A 22,273-nucleotide genomic window follows, 5' to 3' on the forward strand; every position below is an offset into this window, starting at 1 on the left:
CGTAGCGACAACGCGAATTACGGCTTTGTTCGTAGACGAACGCTATGTAGTGCAGGCTAAAATCGCTAGAGATGGCCCCCCCCCTAGCAGCTTAGAAAACGAAATATATTTCTTTGTAATACTGAGTTGGATGATGTGGGCATGCTATTAATAGACGCACAAATTCTATCCAACTACATTAAAAAGTGTGCATCTTCTTCTAAGGAACGTTCGATGAAGAACAACTAATAATCAACCAGTGATCATTTCTATATAGGTTGGAAAACATGTTTACATCAATCGGAAGACGTATCATTCATCGGATTATCTTCCGCTGATTTCCGCCTAGATTTCGTTGATACCCATCTATGAGCCATACGCAGATCCATACATTTCGTATCTCAATGATAATCATTTGATTCCATTTTGACCGATTCCAGGAACATTGCGAGTTATTGCTGAAAAAAAAAACAAACAAAAAAAAAAAGTAATACTTAGAGAATCAACCTGGTGTTATTTTTCCTTCGAGTAACTAAGGATATCAATTATTTTCGATGTTCATCTAGGCAACCTTTAAGCAAACCGCTCGCAGCATGTCGGCACTATGCACTATCACACATGCGGCTAAAGGCAGTTTGTCCTTTTCGACCCTACGGACCGTTTTAGTGCTTCGGGCCGGTACACTTACCGGCAAAGTATCGAATACATGGTTGGTAGTCAATTACGTTAATCTACGTTATTTAATTTGATTGATTCAGGTCGTTCTTTTTAGTTAGCGCTGCTGTTTAAGTTTGTGCCATAGGTTATGTAGTGCCTCACCGTTTTTCTTACAACTTACCCCTCTTCATGGTTTAGCCCTGTATCCGGATTAAATCGTATACCCATAATTAACGAACGAACCCCTGTAGTATGGTTGTTTTCTAGTTGTGTTCGATAGCGGTGTCCGTATCCTACTTGGGCCGGTCCCGAATGATCGTCGTCGTCATCGTTTGTTTCTGTATTGTTTCTCCATTTTGACTTTTTTGTTCTTTGTCTCCGTCGCACTCACTCACTGGCTCTCTATCTAGGCGTCTGCCTGAGGCACGTTCTTGTCGTCGAATCGTTGCACCTTGTTCTAAGTTTCGTCGTGTCGCATTGAGAGTAACGAGCACATTAGACCCAATCGAACATTACGCCTAAATAGGCACCATTATAATGATACAGCGTTATTAGTTAGATCCCATTTTAGCGTGATTGGCTCTGGGACCCTATCGTCAACGCGGGGTGGGGCCCGATTCCATCCGCTACTCGCTGGGTCGCCTTGCGACGGCACCCATCAGGACGTTGGACGGACCGGCTATCATATTATGGCAACCTATGGCTAGCCTCATGCTATCACGACCGAGTCATAAAGGAAGGGCGCTCCTCGAGGACCGTTGCCATGGATACAGAGCGTAACATTAGGAGGATAGAACGCTCGCAGAGACTCATTGGTGCTAGTGGAGATTAGAAGCAAAATAGGAGGGAGGGGGGTAAGTCGTAAGAGTCGATGACAGTGGCCATGGCGGCCCCGTGAGATCCTCGTATTGTAGATGTATATATGTAAAAAAAAAAAAAAAAAAACGTTAAAATAGGCCAGCAACCATGCGACCCTTTGCACTGAAAGTAACTTGAAATAGGCGAATAGAACCGAAAGAGAAAAAATAAGATAAAAGTAGTGTACTCCGTGGACCCAGAATCGCTTCCGCTGCCAGCAACCAGCGAAAACTTGAGTGCCGAGGGCGAGGCGCCAGCGTTGCACATGACGGCTTCCTGAGTTAACCTAACGGTTAATCGCAGCATGACTTGTTTGATGTGTTCGCTTGGATCTGATAGTGACCCTAGCAGGTTATCCGCTTAGCGTGCGACCTTTCGCTTTGTATGGCGTTGTTTCTACATAGTATCTACTAAACCTATGAGGTATGTTTGCGATTTGGCTCAAACCGGCGAACAAATGAGCCTGTGTTGGCTTACTACAGGCGCTGGCCTAACGACGCATTGTTCTTACATGGATAACATTTTCCTCGCTTCCTGAAACAGCCGTTCGTCTGACCGCTGATCCTTTCCGTCATCCCTCTATCGCCCGTCCTGAGTGCGGGACAGTCGCGGCAAAGAAGAGACGCACAACAAGAAGACAAGCCACACTGGCTTGAATCGGGAAAGTATCTTCATCAATAAAGCTCGTTAAGGCCATAATATAATCATATGAATAACACGATGGGGGCGAGTGGGAGGTAACTGTGCTTGTAGTAAAAATGTCGTAAATGCTAGACATTATCTTCTTGGTATGCTAGCTCTTATGAAGATATACCATCCCGATCGCGGCGGAGGTCCATATGGAAGTTGATGAGAAAGTCTGACACGGTGTTCATCTATTAGTCTCGTGTCATGAACAAAAAAGCAAAATAGAAGTAATTTTTTAATCACGAAAACACGAACAAGCGTCAGATAGACGAAGACTTTTGGACTCCTGTCCTTCACGTCTATACCATCTGAGCCTATAGAGACATGCGATTAGATTTATAAGCGCAAATGTGAACGCGACCAGGGGCAGGCGTTTCAGCCACGTGTTTCATTATCATTGTTTTTCGGGCGCCAACGCGAGCTATTCTATATCCGGGCTTCTAGTTACTGTTGAAGGTCGCTCGACGACTAGAATACACTAAGTCATTCATTACTAGTTCACTTAATAGTAAATATTAGGCCAAGCCCAACTCCTCAATAGTAACAAAGAGCCAACGAGTTGTATGTTCTACCATCGGACTAGGGCTGCTATAGTACAAGTTCGGGCTCTGAGCGGAAGCTGCGATCTGCGAGCTCAGGATCCTCACTATGGACATTTGTTGCCGTAGAGAGCTTTAAAGCCTTGCAGTTCACTTGAACTCCCCCATATATGCCTTCCCTTGGCTCTTCATGCGCCTTGGCCTCATAGTTGATCCAGCGGCCAAGTGCTACCACCACTGTGTCAAGTTGAGCTGTAGCTCCGGATGGTTGGCGAATGGCGGCAGGTAGCATTTCAGAGGTAAAATCATCCGCACCTGGACTAGCCGGCACAACGCTAGTCGTTGTGAAGAATGCGGTTTCCCCCGACACCTTTGCCAGTCAGAACCAGCACATACCGTGTGTCATAACAGAACACGCTGCCGCCCACAGCTTCCTATAGTTCCTTCTCCGAAGTGTCGTCGTATAGCTTCTTAAACAGCAGCAGCAGCAGCAGCAGCAGTAGCGTTAGCGGCAGTCCTTCTTCTGCAAGAAATCCTACAGTTTCACACCACGTGAGGACGGGAGGAGTGAGTCTCGCTGGGTAGTGGCCGCAAAAGAATAAGAAGCAACCGCACTGAGATGGTAAAGATCTTGCTATTAATATAGCAACTTGCTACCACTACAGAGGGAACGCTGTAGAGAGGCCTGGAATGGGATCAACACACTCACACCAATACCTCTGCGCACTAACATACCATAGTATACGGACACTTGCTCGAAGCGTTCGCAACGTCCTGAGTGCCTGGCGGGATTCACTAGAAAGTGAACGTGGCGGCGAAGGCGACGGTGCTGGTAAAAACACTTAACAAAGAGCCTTGGCTTTGAAGGCGGCGTGACTCTCTCTAGCAGTCGCTGCTTTCTGCTTCGCCACTCTGGTGACTTGCCTTCTGAGATGGCATAAAGATCTTTCTGCTTTACACCCCAAAGCCCCCGATTCCTTACCGCCACTGCCCCATCCACCTAGCAAGCCCATGTGAGAGTCCTGTCTTCGCGTGACGCTGCTGCCGCCACAGGCTTCGAGCAGGTTCCGCCATGAAGGCAGTCAAGCTAGAGAAATCGGTTGGGTCCTGCGAGCCAAACGCCGGTATTGCACGGACCCGCGCCCGCCTCAAAGCAGATATCGAGCTGGAGATAGAGGGTGGACGGACCGACCGTCCGACCACTCACCCGAGGAGAGCCAGCCATTCAACCAAGCTAGTGCTCGGACAAGTTGGAGGAGCTCTGCAAGGAGAAATCGCTTAACATTCCATCCCCGCTTTGCCGCCTCATTCCCTTTGGAGTGACTGGGGTGAGTGAGTGCGTAGCAGGAGGCTGCAAGTGCCTCTGCTGCGAAGTTAGCGTCGTTGGGCGCCGCTGATGGCGCTGGGGCCGACATGGTGCTCCGGTAGCGCGATGGGCTCTTTCTTCAGCACTCACTAGCAGTGGGGGGTGCAGCTACTTGCTAGACTCGCATAAAGTGTAACAACCATCTCGGCTCCCACTTGGGTGAACGCCACGGTTTGGCTGAACTTCCGTTTCCCTACCTCCCTTGGACAAACTTGCAACTGCCTTTCAACACTCCACAACGCCTTAATCGGGTAACAGCGAGTTCAGTAACGATGAAGAAATAGGAGGCGGACCGAAAAGTCTGCAGTTTCTTGGCAAAGTCAGGTCTTGTAGGATCGACGAGTCATCTAGGTACCAGAGGTGAAAATCATCACGCGATGACATTTGGCAAGCAGAGTAACACCGAGATACAGCCAAGCAGAGATTATATCTTACCTTATACCTATGCTTATTGTTGTATGTTGGGATCATGACTGCGTATTGAATGATGTGTGAGCAAAATATACTGTTCGCTGGCTAGTGGGGAGCGTTCATTCGATAATGCTAAATAGAAGGTAGTTGGCTGAACTTTTCTACTTATTCCATCCAAGCTATTCGAGTAATGTCCTGGTAAACAATTACGTCACCTGCTTTAAAAAACATTTACTCAAAACGGTACAATTCATCGATATATTATATATAAACACAATACGTTAGGCTAGAAGCAAACCGTGATTGTCTATGGGATCGTCCATATTGCCGTTTTTTCGTGAAATTTGCATATCGACTAAGCCCTGTCATATCTATATGAGCTGAGATGATGGTATAATGATATACTTTGTCAGTATCCATGGTTGAAGTCAAATCATTTTACCGACCACTTCGTCAAGGCTCGAAGTCGCGTTCGAGGAGTCATGCTCACGAAAAATAGAAGACAGGAAAGGGTCATCTGCCAAGAAGGACTCGAATGAATGAGGAACGTAGGACACCATAGCAGTTGCCTGTAGCTGTTGCATGAGCGTCCGAGGTAGCTGTTCGCGTAGATCATTATGCCACCTCAACTGCAATACGTACGTACCCCAATAGTGGCAGCTGTAACATTACGCAAACAGCTTGCTTGAACTACAACTGCAGCAGAATAAACACGGCAGTAAAACGAAGGAGTGGACCATTCCACCAAAAAAATACGCACACGTCATTGGCCTTAATGAGATTGTTGAACAGTCTAAGAAAGCTTACGAGAGTCATCGGCTGGTTCTTCTAGTGTTCATTGAGAACGCATACATCGGCCTGAGACGACATCAACAGAAGAACTAATAGGCCAACAGAATTCTGGAATGGGTTTTGTTGAGCAGAAGTCAGCTTCCCGCAAACTATACCAATAAGAAATGATTAATTACATCGTCTAAAAGACTGTTTCATTTTGCTCATATGAGGGAAAAATGTACCCTACCAGATCGCCTAATGTCGTCTGCTGATGTTGCCGTTCAAATCGAATTGTGTCTTAATCGTCCATAAACGAAACGGACATAAAGTAGGAGTACATAAATATTTGATATGTATGTGCCTACCTATCTGCACATCTCTATAAGAGATGTCGCTGTAAGCGACTGACTATCGAGACGCGGTTAATGTCATTGCTATTACGGTTGGTTTCACGAGCGAAACTCTGAGCTTTTTCTATGGCCAAAGTTGAATAACAACACCATCCTGGTAGAACGGTTCGTCTGGTAAACATCTTTCAACGTGCACACACGATCAGGAAATTTACGCTAATTTAATCCCAATCGCCGATTGGCAGTCTGTGTCGCCGAACCGACGTCTTTGGTCAACGCTGTGCATTTTCCCCCTATAAATAGAAAAAATGACACTATAGACGGTAGGAGACGGGAGAAAAAGATCAAATCATTTCGTGATTGTTTCTTGATTATTGTACGTTTACGGCAGGCATCATGAGCTTCATTTGTCTATCATCGACCGACGAATAGGTAGGTGATAGATCTGCTTGAACGAGCATCAACTCTAACGCTTCACAAATCTACCAGACAGTGTTTCCATTCCGCTATAATCCTGTAACATATAGTGCTTAGGTATATATCCGATCGCATTCATGTTTAAGCGCTACTAAGGCAAGGAATATGTACAATGTTCTGAAGGCTCAACACCTAACCCAAGCTGTTACAATTGCCGCATAGAATTAGTAGTCGATCATTACCGTTAAAGCCAAACAAATCAGCGCGCAAATATTTTTGCGCCTCTGTAGATGAACAACGTACATTTTGAGCAAAAAAGCGACCATAGTTGAAGCCTTAACGCCATTACAATGGTAAGAATACATTATCATATGAAGATCTTCTGTGCCGGAATGGGTCCGTCGCCATTGCCGTTTGCTAACAGCAAAGAGTTTCTGAATTGAATTCTCCTGAAGACTAGGCGCCCAGACATTAGTCCGACCGTCAGCGAAAGTACTCGTTTGCTCCCTCAACGGCCTTAGCCGGCCAGAACAATTTCGTTTGTACCTGTCTTAAAGACGCTTTCAAGGTGGCATCTGTTAATGACTGTAGAGAAGTTCATATCACAACACGCTTAACTATATACATTGCTCTATCCGTATCTACTCATATAATTAATATCTAGAATTAAGCCATAATAACCAAGCGGCGGTCATTTATAACAGTACGTATTATATAAAGCATAATCTATGCGACGATTCGATCCGTCAGCTACAACAATAGCAATTGGCGCAGATACGCGCTAACTAGTTCACGTATCTCTGTATACATGGACGTCTTCAACAACAACCAGCAACAATATGTCGCAAAAGACCGGGGCAAACAGAGTTAAGCGGAGCGATCTAACACATGGGAACAAAAGAATGAGGCAGTTGATGATTTATAGCATAGAAACAACAACGACAACAATAGCGACGACGGCGACAGTGACAAAAGACGTAAGCTGTAGAGACTATTCGAAAAAAAGGTACAAGAAATAGTGTGCAGAGCAGGACTACACAAATCATTACCGGCTCTAGTCTAGGCCGTGCTGCAGTGTCATTTTTTGGATTCTGTGTTTTTTTCAAAAGGACGCTGCCGTTTTTTGTCACTGTCATTTTCCGCCTAAGAACGAACAACAATGAGCAGTCGAAGGAAACCCGCTAGCGCGGTTCGCTGACGTTTATCCTCGCAGTGGCGTCCAATAGAACAGACGGATCAACAACAACCAGCGGTTGTCTGGCGCGACGCCGGCTGCTGTTGTTAACAAAGGTGCAATAGATTTTCTTGATGCTTGCATCTCGTGCTCGTACCCACGGTAGCTTCGGTGAAGGTGGCGTTGAAGAGGCGGGGGGGGGGGGGGTGATGACGTCGCAGCGTCACCTTACGTTGCTTGACATCCGAGTTTCCGATTATAACTATTGTAGCGATGTTATCGTTATATTGTACCGAAATCTCAGCAGCCTGACGTAAAGCTCTAACCGAATGAAAAACACGTAATTCTTGTTGATGGAAAAGCCTAAGAAAGAAGTAGCGGGAGCTGCTGCTGTTAGAACCGGCTGGCCATATAGAATGCTTCTAGCGGAAGATTATTCTTTCTCGAAAAACACTGTCCTGTCGTCAGGGTGAGTACGAAAAAGAAAAAAAAACAGAAAAATGTTGGCGAAGCCATGCACAGATGTCGCTTGGCGCGCAAAGTTGTCCTTTGTAATGTTGTTGTTGCTGGGACGAAGTCGCTGGCGGTGTCGTCCACGCCGCATAACTGTGAGCCAGAAGAATCGAATAGAGGCTCCGAAGGCAGGACAAAAACGCAAGCCATTTCATTAAGCATCGGTAACTATAGTGGATGGGTTGAGATTCACTCTTCGTTTGGGCGCCGCTACCTTTCGATGGTCACTATCATGTCGTCGCTGTTGGAATCGTGGACAATATAAATTTGCGCTTTTAGCGCGGTTTTACGGTTAACGAATAAGCCGACGGTAGTGGCCGTTCATTGAACAGCTAACGAGTTCCTGCTGATTTCAGCTGCTTCGCGTTGCATCCCGTGGACGGACCAAGCATCTGGAATTAACATAAGAAGTGCTAAACTCCACCGGACTAAGCCCTGTTGCTGCCTGGATGTCCTACAGTCAGTGATAATAATCACAGAAATCAAAGCGGCAATAATTTTCATATAAACAAATTCATTCTTCTTCTTCTTCCGCTATTGACGTTACCTACTGCGTCAACGACTTTATAACATCTTTTGTAACCCTGACGGCAACTGTAACCCCAGAGGTGACTTGAGGCTCAGCTACAATGATAGTACCATTAGTGACGAAGTCCTCGACTGGACGTGGCAACGGTAAACGCCTGTAGAGACGATGTTTTGCGGCAGCTTTCAGCTGCCGCAGCCGAAGCGCCAGTCTGAATTTGTTTGACGAAATTTCGAAGAACAAGTGACTGACTGAAAAGCGGTCGCCCGAACGTCACACGCCTTCAGCGTGATCACGTACGGACATTCGTTCTGGTTTTATTCTTACTCTGGCGGGTTTTTGCATGAAGTGCACACATCATTTCCACCTGAATGTGTGTATGCTGTAAATATTTTTATATTCACCTCATCATCTTTCCTAGCTTGTCTATAATTCGCAACTGGCACTACCGCGACTGTGTGTTTCATTCCATTCTATGTCCAATAGCGGTATTTTACTACGCTTGTGAGGTGCGCTGGAATACGGTACTAGTCGGTAGAGTCGAACCATTGCCACTCTACATAGAACTCGAAAAATATGGTTCAGTAGAGACGTTAGCGAGGACAGTTGACATGATAGGTTAGAGACGCATAGAAGCCTTTTGCAGGTCGATCTCGCACATGTGGTTTGTTTACTTGCTGGCCGCCGATGTCAGAAGCTTCCAACAGCTGCAGCAATCGACGCAGCGGCGAACAGCTACTGCCGGACAATCATCTTTCTTGCAGATCTGAATCTTTTTTTGATGCTCTCTCTTTGTCTCTCGACCCTCTAAAACACAGGTCTCTTGTCGTCGCAGTCTTTCAATATAACTGACCTACTCGGTTTCTCACTCTCACTCTTCTCTCCTCGAAGCACAACTACGTCCATTATGAGAATTCACCGTAGTCGTCGTAGTTCCTGCGTTAGCCTTAGCGTCTGTCCTTCTTCAGGAACTCTCGCAGTGACACGCTAACCTTACTTTGGTCTTTCCACAAAGAACTCTCGTGTAGTTTTCCCCAAAGTGTACTACATACGGCTGTCTGTAAGTATCATTCGTGAGCTACGCGGCCGGCACCGCTTGTCGGGAGTGAGAGTAGTCCGATCGCATTTCAAGGGGCCGCCGACTTCCAATGAATCAACGAACGAAATCACAGAAGCAACAATGATCGAGCGTCACATTCAAAGCACTCTTTGGTGTATCGGCATTTCTCAACGAGCGGGCCAACTTCGGATCTCGTCATCGAGCGCTTGTGCCCCAGTAGGTCGTTCTATGGAGTGTTTAGCGGGGGCGAGAGGGTGCACATGCACTAGTATCATGCACACACCATACACACAGCGCCACTATGAAATTGAAACGAATGTTCTATTGTCTTAAACAGAACAAGAGTGTCTGCCAGTCGGCGACTTCCCTGGCTAATAACTTGGATAAACTTTGCAACGTGAAACTCTAACGAGAAAAGCCGTCCAGAACACTATGATGATTACTAAGCGTCTACAAACCCAGCTTTTTTGGCCTTTTTGCTTCTTCCAAAAAGTTGGCGACATTAGGAAAATCGACCTCTGGCCTTACTTTGACGTCTGACCTGAGACACATGTGTCTACGCCCGGAGCTTAAGGCTGCGTACTCGCTTGTTCTTTTACATAAGACGCCAACTGTTGAGAACGATTTACCTCACGCACGTACTAAACGTTGACGAACTAATGCTTTACTGTGACTGGCAAATTTTGCTGCATGTCGAGCTCTGCAGGCCACTTGCAGAATTTCTTAGCTTCTCCACCATTCCACTCCGTTTGCTTCATACACGCGATGAATGGGTAACTCGTTGGAAAATCAAAAGCATCTACGTTATAACGACCCTAGGCGTCCTTAGAAGATTACTGCGCGATTGCTGATAGTTAATTCCTAGCAGCTCTTTTCCTATCCAGTGGCCAATCTACTGAAGACAGGTAAACGAAGATCGATTTGTTGGCGATCGTCCGCGACGAAGTGGTCGAATAGCAGCCATAGTGAGTTAGCATTAATGATGGGGTATCGAAAATTCGTCTCTAATTCGACAAGTATAAAACGAATAGAGGTTGACGGGCAAGACATTCTTGGCTTTGGCATCGTCGTCGTCGTCGAAAACTTGTTTTCTCCGCGTTGCAGCTCGGACCGAACCAGCCGACGCGTGAAGTTGCCACACACACAAATAGAGCCATAAATAAGATATACTTGGCCACCTTTTTGACAGGGCGTCCGACGTCGACGTATGGACCACGTCAATAGCAACACATATAGGGATAGATGGAGCGCTGCCGCTACCACTATCGGCAAGAATGACGAGCGATGACGAACAGAAGTTATTTAATGTCTATTGCTAACAGCAGTAGGGGCGTTTAGGGACGAAGCGACAAATGCGTCTTCGTATGCACTTAGCTCTATCTATGCACAATGTGCTCATGTCGCAGAACGGCCAAACAGCCCTTATTTTAGTAACAGTTATGTGATGATAAGGTAAAACACAGGCGAGATGCAAAGCAGGTGCTATCGTCACTACTAACACTGCGCTCGGTAGCACGTAAGTTGAAATTAGAAATGCTGAATGGCAGCTAACTCGGCCAAAGGCGACAGGCTCCTAATTGTCGGACACTACAGTGAATCCCGCCAGTGGAAGGAACTGTGCTGCGATCGGTGACATTCAAATCTTATAAGAAAGCAGAGCTCACGAGATTCGACGACCTTCGGCTGTTCCCCTAACTCGTATGAATACGCGTCTGAGATAAGGGCCATCGGTCGCTAGAGACCGATCGGGTGTCTGCCGTTGTCCGAGTATAGGAACAATGGAGAAAATCTGAACTATGGAAATCGATAGTCGCGCACCAGTCGATAGCCTCGTCCCAGTAGTAATCACCCTTTAAACGTTTTCCGATAGGAGATCCTAGAGTGCGAAGAGCAAATTCAACCGAAGCTTGCCCCCACCTACTCCACGACTGTGGGTTTCTACTTCCCGTCGTTTTTCATGTGTGGCTTACTGTTAGTAGAAGCTCAGTGGCTGTTATTGGTCGTTGGATGGGTGGAGGGACACTTTTCAGCTATACTACTACCGTCATCAGTACACTCGCTACGTGAAATAGTGGTCCCTAGACGAGAACAACCGATTCATCGTATCGATACATGCGACAGCGACAACGACAAGATGTCGACGATTGCAATTGACTCAAATGCCAACTCCTAAATCAAGGCTTCGTAGTACCACCGTCTAACATGCACACCCCCCACAAAGCATATGTTGTTCTCTGATTTCGTTTTAACGACGTCGGCTAGAAAGGAAATCAGAGTGCCGTGTTAACGATGGTTGGCGAGGGTAGGAAATTAGAGGACGATAAGCTATCAGTATAGTATTAAAAGCAGTTCAAACGACCTGGAAATGAGATGTAGTCTCTACGTATCATGGGTGCGTACCACTTTGTCAAATTAAAGGAATTCTGACTGTTTAGACCGATTATCTTCAGCGAGGTCAAGGGGCTCGTTAGGGGCAAGTCGCCAGTTATCTGGCGTCATGTCACAGGACACAGAAGGGACGAACGAGTCTTCGCTAGCGTAATTTCAGCTTGTCCGCTCTGGGAATTTGCAAGCATGCGCTCGTAAGGGCGTCTAGGAAAGGGCCGGTACAGTAAGAGAAAAAGATGTTTTCTCGCCAAATGGGTTACGTAAAGCTTTAGATCTCACCTCACTGTCATCGTGGCGACGAGGAAGAGCGAAAACGGAACGCTTACGAGAAGCGATGGTGTCCCAATATACTTGTATGTGTAACAGCTTTTTTCCTTAGCGTAATCTATTGGCACAGCAGTGCTACTGTGGCAGCTCGAGTACCGATTAGAATTTTACGGATAGTTGCCCTAGATAGATTTAGAGGCAAGCGAAATAGTAGCGTTGGGGGGAATGACAAAGTGATGTGTTCGCTTTTAACTCGGACTCTTCTGACTGGCCCAGGCGGGTATAGCTAACAAACATGTCGAGCATTCCATAATGCTACAAACCAAATAGATTCTATCAAATGCCATTCTAGCTATTATTCCTTCACAGTATTTCTATGTCCGTCTATTACGATCTAAATATCGTTGACGCGACGATTCCGGGGCAAGTTGTCGTCGTCATTTCCCAATCTCTGCTCGAATTCTCTCGAAACAAAGGTAGTTGCTAAAGAAGAATCATAGTCGTTGGTGGAGAAAAATGAAGCACTTTTAAAAGAACGAAATAACAACACAAAAACAACGGCGACAGCAACAACAACAAGTTGGGTTCATCGAAACGGGAGCTTCAGCGTTTTTCAAAAAGCATCGCAGCTTTCCCGCGCGCCAAAGAAATATTGCCATAATAAACTATGGCTACTGTTTCTGGGTGAAGCGGCTCGGCAGCAGTAGCGGGTCAATTTGGTGCGAAAGGTGCCGCCGGTTGATACGAAGAACTAGACGCCTTCACGTGAGCAAGCATACACCTAACCGATGTCTGTGTTCGGCCTATCCATCTCAACCTTAGTCTCTGTAAGCGAACCTGCTGCTATGTCTGTGACGTCAAAAAGGTGAAACGTCGCCTACTCCATTGCAATGATTGTCGCTGCCAAACGAAGATCAGAAGAGCTCTGTTCTTCAGGCAGCGCGCGCGGCGTCTTTGAACTGAAGACACTCCGAAGTCTCTGAAAACTATTCGATTTTCACTAGCGCCGAAACACAACTGAAGCCACTAGCGGCGGCGGCGGCGGCAGTTGCCACAGTCGCCGGAGAGCGGTCGAGAGGCCCGGGCCGGCTTCTGCTGGCCCCCTTTTCTTCTGTCTAGAATCTGTGTGCGTTGCTTTATCGTTCTGTCTGTTTCTGTGCGCTACTGCTGCTGCTGCTGTTCTACAACGACAGATATACGATGACTACACAACTATGATGAGTTTATGTTGACGGTTTATTGTTATTGATCAGATGATGGCGGCAGCGGTAGGTATTTGGACAGAGGTAACGTTGCCGCCATAAGGCCTATCTGAGATGATCCTTAAAATACACGACAACAACAATGAACGGAAACAAACGGCCGCACGAAGCGCTACGTTAAAAGAAATAGACCGACTATAAGGATGCAATGCTCAACTAATTTTAAGTCGCTAGCGGCTCATCGCTGCCTTCACTGCGGTCGCTGTCAATTTGCCATGGGAGAACGGAAGAGGACACGAAGCAACATTGCCGCAGTCGTAGTGTCTATGGCAATACATGACTATCGACACATGACACTTCCTTGGTCCTTTTTGACTTTTGTCAAGTTAAAAAGGACCAAGGAAGGTCTTAGGTTGCCGGGACACTACGATAGACACTTAAATGAGACAGGGTAGAAAAGGGCGTTGAGGAAAGGAGCGGATGGGGATCGATAGGGTGCATTTTATATACTGGCGTTTTGCATGTGCGGGCGTACGGACCTGGGGTACGTCACATGTCGCACTGTTGTCTTCGCCTGCGGCTAGAGGACTCGAATTGAAATCCGACTAAACAAGGCAAAACAATCTCAACGTACACGGGAGAATTAGGCAAAGAAACACGATTCATCGTTGCTGATAGTAAAAAATGGCAGCTGAATCGACTTCTAATGGCATGAAATTTCTTAAAAGTTTTCAACCGCCTCACGCGTACGTTTATTAGACAAATGTCTCTTTTACGTGTACTAGCTACAAAAATTGATCACATTTTTTTTCCTTCTACAATGCGCCGATGTAGAAGACTTCAGAACCATGCATGCTGTAATGTATTGTGTAAACGTACATATCACACCATGGATGTATGCTACCGCCTGTAAAAGCGAACTTCGTGAGGTAGGTGAAGACAGATCGAGCTGCGAACGATAGTTGGTCTTCGTTCTATTCCGCTAGAGTGACCACCGCTATATTTCCAAGCAGGAGCAGCAGACACAGCCTTTTCCCACCCTGTGGCCTGTACGGCGGCTAGCTGAAAGGACTGTCGACCGGCCGACCGACTGCTTCGCCGGATCTATGACTCAATTAGTCGCTTTGCCCCGATAAGGGGAGGCATTGCGGCGATGGCTGAGGCTGCTTCGCGTCGTCGTCAGGCGGCTTCTCTGCGTTTTGATCATTCAAACGATGACTCGGCCACGGCGACGTACGAATAACTATGATTTTTTTTATTGTTGTTGCTGGGCCTCAAAAAAAGTAAAAGTGCCACGTCAAACCGGCTGAAAAGGAAGCCAATAGCAGCGATATAGAAAATAAACGCCTGAAGAGAGATTAGCTGGGTATCACCCAGCGACTTCGATACCTACACAAGTCGATCGGCTGTTACGTACTATTGCTATAGAATACGTTTTTGATCATCTTACGTATACGTATTGACAGTGCTATTAGTACTCAATCCGGATTTCTACTATCATAATTACAACTACGATAGCTAGTGCTACTTGGAGTAAATGCTTTATTTCGAAATGCTACAGCGGATCGTTTTTCAAAATAGTGATCCTCCGGTGCGTCCGCCGCTGTGAAAGGGCTTTTCTTTCTCTTTCTTCTTCTTCTTCAGGGGCTAATCACGATATTGTACACAAGCACACGCACACACACACACACACATACGCAAGACATTTTAAATGCATGCTATAGAACTGGCAGCAAGCAATGAGGAAACACCCTGTTATTTTTCGAAATTAGTCCAGCCGATCGAAAAGCAAAGTACGACATAGGCACTGTCCATGATACGAAAACTCAGCCAATTATTGAGATATTCCAGATGTGGACAGTAGTTATAACGAAGAGAAGGCTGAAATACACTGATCAGAACCCCTAGTATACATTTCTTTGACAAATTGAGTCAATTAGTAATTTGACACAAAGCAAGCGCTTGACCGTGAGATGTCCATATTGGGGGCTGACACAGCAGCAGACGGAACATGGAAAGTGCGGCAAAGGAGTGAGACATAATAATCTCATAGTTTTTGCTATTCACTTCGTTTGTTCTGCTTGCGTTTTGTCGCATGAACCTATCGGAACCAGCCGGTCCGTCTATTCGACAGAAGAAAGTCGTCCACCTCGCCCCCTGTCGTCATGGGCTCTTCGCCTTTGAACCCTACCAGTATATACGCTTGTATGTCTTCTGCTACTGCTACAACCGTATTTATATTCATAAACGCGACCATTTGCTACTCTCGAAATGACGCCACATCGCACCGTGTCATCATCGAAATCTAGTAAGCAAATGACCAGCGGCGAACACTCACGCAAAGGAGATGCCGCGACCGGTTGTCAGGTTGACTTCGGACCCCTGCTGTCGAAGGTAATTAGCTTGTGACGCCTTTGGATACCTTCTCCGCCGTCGGACAACGATGCTCGACGCTTGGCCCAATTGGGCTCTTCTGCTCTATCCGGATCGGCTTTTTCGCTCAAGCACTTGCTGCTGCCGCAGCGCGCCGCATGCTGCTCTGTCGTCTGCGCCTGCCTTCCAGATGTTACTGTTGATGCCGCTCGAGTCTGTTGCTGCTACTCTTGCTGACGGCGCTGGGTAGACGCCCCGACGGTCGGCCAGCAGGAGCGACAGCGGCAGTTGTGCTGCTAGCGGTGTTAGTAATAACAGCAGTAGTCAAGAGGATGGGTACAAAATGGTTTTTGGCCTCGATGGCTTTGGACGGAGGCCGAAGGCGAAGCTGCAGTTACTGTTATTGGTGTTATTCTTACTCTTATTGCCGCTGTTACTGGGGTGCTTCTATGAGTGACGTTGTTGTTGCGGTCTAGAGATGGCGGATGACCTGTATGTGAGCTAAATAGGAGAGGCGGAGCCGACTGGCCGAACGGCCATGCCGCGCGGCACTGCCTGGCCTCGCTCAGCGCTTCGACTTCGCGCCTCGGAGAGCTATCAGAGCGTCACGGCAGGCTATCTCTTTGATACATCATACCATAAAACTACCGGCTGGATATGGCGATGGCGGCAGCCGCAGCGCCAGTACATCTATCAAGCTGCTTCCGTGCCGCTGCCGGCAACCCGTTGTCAGGCAGCAGTGGATTTTGCGGGTTGTCTCTGATCGGCGAACCTCTACTACCTGACCAACATCTATTTATATGCAAATATATATGTCCATATCAGCTTAAGGCTTTTCAATAGAGTTTTAGCTCAATTATAGATAATCTGTCATATTTAAATCTGCAATAATCACGTAGCATCAAGAACGTCGGCTTCTGTCATTGTAGTTCTTACTATATAATGGCCTCACGCAAAATGCGTTTGTCTCAAGAAGCGCCTGAGAACCAAACGATGCGGTGTTTTGTACAGGAAATCATAGATATTTGTATTTGCATATTCAAAAATTCCTAGATGATGCTGATGAAACAACGGCGGGGATTCTGCGCGCAATGAAGCACCTACATCAGGATTTCTAACTGGGCGTCTGAGCGGCGACTTTCACAAAACGCGTAGTAAGCTCAGTTTCGCCACCGTTTCGGAGAAAACTTGTCGAGACGGGCACGTCCATGTGTGCAGGCAGTAGTTGGTCCGCTAACGAACTCCAGTAGCCCGAGCCCCGCTTCGCTAGTCTATGGTACATGTCGTTGGGGTGTACAACGCAGCATCCGCTGCGTTCTAATCGTCACCATAGAGCTATCTGCGATGTCAACTGGGTAGCAAAAGCTTGGTCGAAGTTGCAACGGAGATGCCTCTAACAGTTATTATAAAACTACTATTGTACGGTGCGATCCGACAATGGTTTAGACTATGGTCCCAAGCCGGCACACAGTCTGGCGTAGGGACTCTGTTTGCAAATACCTCCTCTAGCGCTACCCATTCAGCGAATGGCAATGTCATTTACGCCAACAGCTCGACGACGGGGCAGAATGGCATAGGGGGCTATAAGAGAGGACAGGCCACGCGAAAAGAGCTTACCACCGCAACGGCGATGGAGAATTTGGCAACCAACAAGCTTGCTTTTCTCTGAATGGTGAAACGAATGCCCTTATTGTAGGTACACAGTTTGCAACCGACCGAGACTCAACTGCTATACCATTAGACGTGTACTCGCAGACACTCAAATGCCTTTCGGTCGGAGACAACTGGAATAGGTCTTTCCCATGAAACTATTAGGCAACTTGGAGGACAAAGCCCGCCAGCGGAGAGAGGGGCGCTAAAGCAAACCAGCCCTCTCCTTTTACTAATTGCGGCCCGATCAGCCCTCGACAGGAGCCACCGCAGAAGCTTCACTGTATTCGGGCTACGCTTGTTGTAGAGTAACCGCTGCTAGTAATAGAAACCATGTAAACTAGCGTATTTATTATACGCATGCAGCGTCTTAACTGGTAATTCCCGCTACAGGACCTATGCTCCAGCTGACGATCGAACTGATTGTCTACCTGATTACCTGTAGTAGAGACGAACGGATAAATGAGAACAAGCATCGTCGTTAGGACTAGACATCGAAAGAAGAAAAGGCGGACAAATAAAGTATAGAGGAAAATTAGTACGCCACATAATTAGATGCACACATCTGCACAATTGTGTTGACGTCGTCATTCTCATTATGTTCAAATTGGATCGTAAAGCTCATCATTGACGCGATGATTGCCGTTTAATGCCGTTGACGCCGCTGCCGCTGCACTTTGCCGTACGATGCCAATTGTTGATCTTGGTAGCAAGCGACGAAGTCGATCATATTATGATCCGAGCAAGCTGATGATAATGGCGATACTGAATCGATATATCGTTGTGGCACTCATACTGTGGCCGCTGGATCGGCCCCTGGAGAGCCAGAGCGAACCGATGCGCTCTGATGCACGCTCTGGTCGCTCGTGACGATAACAACAACAAGAACAACATCAACAATGCGCCGATGAACTAAAAGATTCTGATCATCCCAGCAACCGCTGCGGTCGCCGACGGACGTCGTTTTGCCTCGCGGTGAATTGAACGTGGACGCCAAATCGGCAGAAGCCGACACAGGAGTCCGCCGCTTACCATCACCGCCACTTTTATTGCTACTGCTGCTGCTGCTGCTGCTGCTACTACTACGCATAGCGTTATAGCTGCCTGAATGAAGCCAACAACAGCTCTCAATGGGTTGAATAAATCGGCTTTGATTGAACCCCATCTGTCCTTTGGCTTTTCCGTCTTAAAAAAACCGCCCATTAGTCAGTCATTACCGACGGACGCGATTTAAAGTGGGCACAAACCAGGCCGCGAGCAAAAACAGGCGAAGATTAGGTTTTGCGACCGATTCTGCCGTTCTGGCTATATAATGCCGATAGCCTAGCAGGCAACTAACGACCCTCCTTAAGATAAAGCTGTTTGATCTGCGTTAATTCTCCCCGTTGGAATTAACATACATTACCGAATGGTATCTCAAAATGGGTGCAGAAGAAAGGCCACGTACCAACTAATATTCGATCTGCAGCTTTGATTGATTTAGGGCTCGATACAGATGAATGTATTGCGTGGCTAACCGAGCGAATAGAGCTTGATTAGGCAGACTTTCTTTGACTATAGTTGTTCATCGTTAATGCGTCCGTCTGTTCGAGCAATGTACAAACGTACTACAGACGTTCACCGAGTATTATTGTATTACATTTAATAAAGTTGAAGTCTCTCGGACGTGGCCTCGCAAGCCAATTCAAAACCTCCCTTGTCCACCTCGTTATTTTACCGTAAAACACCGTTTAAATTGGTTCACTTGCCGACTTTATAAAGCTACCATGCACACAGATCCTGCTGTAGCTCGAAATAATGTGCCTCCTTATACACAGATTATGTGAGAGAAGCACGTTGAACAACATCTCAATAACACCTCGATAACGTCTGCTACGTTCTATAAATTATGAAAGTCCGTTCTTCTTACCACGCAACATCCAACGTCAGACGCACCAGATGATACGATGAACTGATCCGTCATTCATCTTCTCCGAGGGCGCAGAAACGTGGCAGACGCAACCGTAACCAGAAATGCGGACGCTTTCTGCATCGGCAATAGAAGACAGGTCAGTTGGTTGTTGCTGTTACAACAATACCGTCGGCCTCTTATTAGTCGACGGCAGCAGCGGCGGCGGTTGCTGCTGCGCCGACTAGGCGCACTACTATAGAGTGGTCTGTGGTTGTCGGACAGCCAATCATTGGGGAGGCTGGGGGCTATTGGCTCAGGAATCTAATGACGACGACGACGTCAATCGACCGTAATCGTCAAACAATTCTCGATAATGCTGCTTTGTTAAAAGCAACAAACGTCGTTTTTGTTTCAATCTAACAACCATCGAGTCGGTCGGATAGCTAACACTCAACAACTCCGCTATTGGCTATCGGACAATGCTGATGCGATGACAATGGTAGCTGGAATAGACAAAGTGTTTGATACTTATGGAAAAGAGACAACGGGGGGGAAATGGATGCCTGTCCTGCAGCGCCGTCACCGCCGCTGGACGGCGTCCAGCCCGAAGGAGAAAAGGCAAACGATCTATATATGTAGTTCGAATACGAGTAAGCAATGGAAAAAACAACGCTTAATGCTAGTGTAATGGTAGGAGGCTATATTTAGTCTCGAATAAATCGGCATTCAATATATCTATAGCATATTGTACACTTTACAGCGGCAGAGCATTGTGTCCAGCTACGTATCCATTAGCGGAAGCTAGTGTTCTACCTCGAACGACAATTCCACATTTATTGGGGGCAACAGACTGCTGGTTGACGGGTGGTTTGTAGTAGAACAAATAGCCATCACTATAAATTGGGTTGCGAAAAAAAAGTATTCCCGCCGTTTTCAGGTCAAAATCGAGGCCAATGCATATTCATGTCGTAAAACAATATCACTAAACCGAATATGCGCCCTTTTGATCGATGACCTGCCGCCGCATTTCTGGTCCTACTTCGCTCGTATCGTTGTAGGACTCGTATAGTTGCTGAACCAAAAATATTAGCGAGACCTTTCTGCATCCCTCTATTGAAATTAAATTAACACCATCAATGATACACCATAACGATACAGGATCCGAGCTATACGGCAGATGCATCGAAGTTTCTTAATCAAACTTTCTCAGTTCTCGCTGGCTAGATAAAGATGTCGTTGTCGTGGCGTATTGTCCTATTCACTCACTAGTTCCGGTTGATTGTTCTCAATGGCTTGTTATGATCTTGTCGATTTATTGGCAGTAACGAGCCGACTTTATCATTTTTCGAGACGGCTGCAGTGCACGATCCCTTCCCATTCCTACCGAAGGCCTTTTTTTTTGGCGTCAATCTGGACTTGGCCGCAGATTGCCACACACGCACATGTTTATTGGCACATGTAGCCTACTTTTCACCACTTGCGGCCAACGGCTTTAGAAATGACTCGAACTCGTTGCGTTCGTGGAGCGTTTCGCAGATGGGAATACGATCAAACAACGTTTTTTGCGTCAGTTCATATGACAATGAAACATCGACAGGTTTAAAGCTATTTAACGCTGGCTGTCTGATCGGCTGGCGATGTCGTAGCTACTCACGGGTCGACTTCACTCAAATTTCTCAATAATTTCATCAACTTTTTGCGCAATTGCCTGACCATTACGAGGAGCATCTTTCACATCGAAGTTTCCAACACGACTATCTTTGGATCGTTTCTTCCGATAACGCATCTTGACCATAAACAGTACAAATGTCTTTCTATGGACCTAGTCGGTAGTGCGCCTTTGACGTAAAGTAGAGCAAATTTTCACAGACATTTCACCCATCTTCAAGGCCCTTTGCCTTAAGTATAAATAGAGGCACCAATATGTCTACTGTTGCAAAATCTCAGCTTTCAAACGACGCCTACGCGACTCATACCGTCTGAGATATAGGCCCTTAAAGCTAAGAAAAAAAAGAGCTAAAAAACGGGCAACACTTTATGTATGTATTGTTATTTGCAGCCAAACATATGTATGCAAGAGACCTATTTGGCTGTTGATAACGCAGTAAATGTTATGTTATCGTATTGGAAAAGATGTAGGTATTGATAGTGCAATGCTATTGATGGCAGCGACTTTCCTCTTGAAAGATGCTATCCCATGCGATGGATGTTCCAGGGTGACCTGTGAACTCTTACAACGTTATCTCTTTGCAGGTAAGTCCTCTTCGTCATCACCAGCCTCGTTCAACTCGGATCAGCAGCAGGAGGTTGATGTTCTAGGAAACTTCGAAGGTACGACGATCTCCGGAGCCGTGAGAGCTTTTAATGATTGGGTACAGATCAGAAAGACATCGGATATTTCTACAATGTAACGATAACAGCCTTAATTCGTTTCTACGCTGCTGATTCAATAAAAAATCAACATGTATATATATACACGCTACAAGAGTCTTTAACATGAGATTTTGCTCCGTTATATTGTCCATGTTTGCCAGTGTGTTCATAAATGCTCTAGTGAATACTGTGATGGAAGAGTTGGCGGCATTGCCAGTAATTCTTTATGACTTAAGAAAAGCTCCCATTTTGAAAGCACGCTTTTTTTCAAACTTAGACTGAACTTGAAAGATCATGACGGTTTTGGGGTTCTAATGCTAACTGGTAAGCTTCCCTCCTATCAATCACTATATGTTTCTCATAAGCGTCGACGTGGGATTCACGCATTTCATCTTCGTTTGTTAGGAAACTTTATTGCATTGAGAAAACCGTAGACCAGCAAGTGATCTGCACTGTTGCTCATACGAAACTTCATTAGCAGGTTGTTTTACACTGGCCATCATTTGTTCTCATCTTGAGTATATCGTATTTTTCTTTGCTGTGAAACTGATAGAACAGTCACCTCATCGTGGCTCTCATTGGACAACTTATGACTCCACCGTCCATTTGTTGATCCCCTAGCGAGAATTCTCCATACGACTGGACTAAGTATGCAAATATCTAAAAAGACGATACGAGCAGCAGAGCACGTAGAGGGGACTAAACTTGCTCTTCATATATACAGACGTACGTATTTATTACTAGAAAGAAGAATAGCTACATGGAACCCAATGTATCAGTCGTATTGCACTTTACGGCAATGTATGAGGTTAAATGAT

General features: G+C 46.3%; 1 protein-coding gene across 1 annotated transcript in view; it reads left to right on the forward strand.

The window, feature by feature from the left end:
• The window catches only part of LOC111267221 (uncharacterized), a 66,663-nt gene that overhangs the window by 23,871 nt on the left and 20,519 nt on the right, over positions 1–22,273 (forward strand). The window contains exon 2 of the mRNA XM_022845318.2: positions 21,336–21,413. Within this exon, the coding sequence (XP_022701053.1) occupies positions 21,336–21,413 (78 nt within the window). The remainder of the gene's footprint in view (positions 1–21,335; positions 21,414–22,273) is intronic.

This window comes from Varroa jacobsoni, unplaced genomic scaffold, assembly GCF_002532875.2.
Source record: "Varroa jacobsoni isolate VJ856 unplaced genomic scaffold, vjacob_1.0 scaffold_1157, whole genome shotgun sequence".
NCBI lineage: Eukaryota > Metazoa > Arthropoda > Arachnida > Mesostigmata > Varroidae > Varroa > Varroa jacobsoni.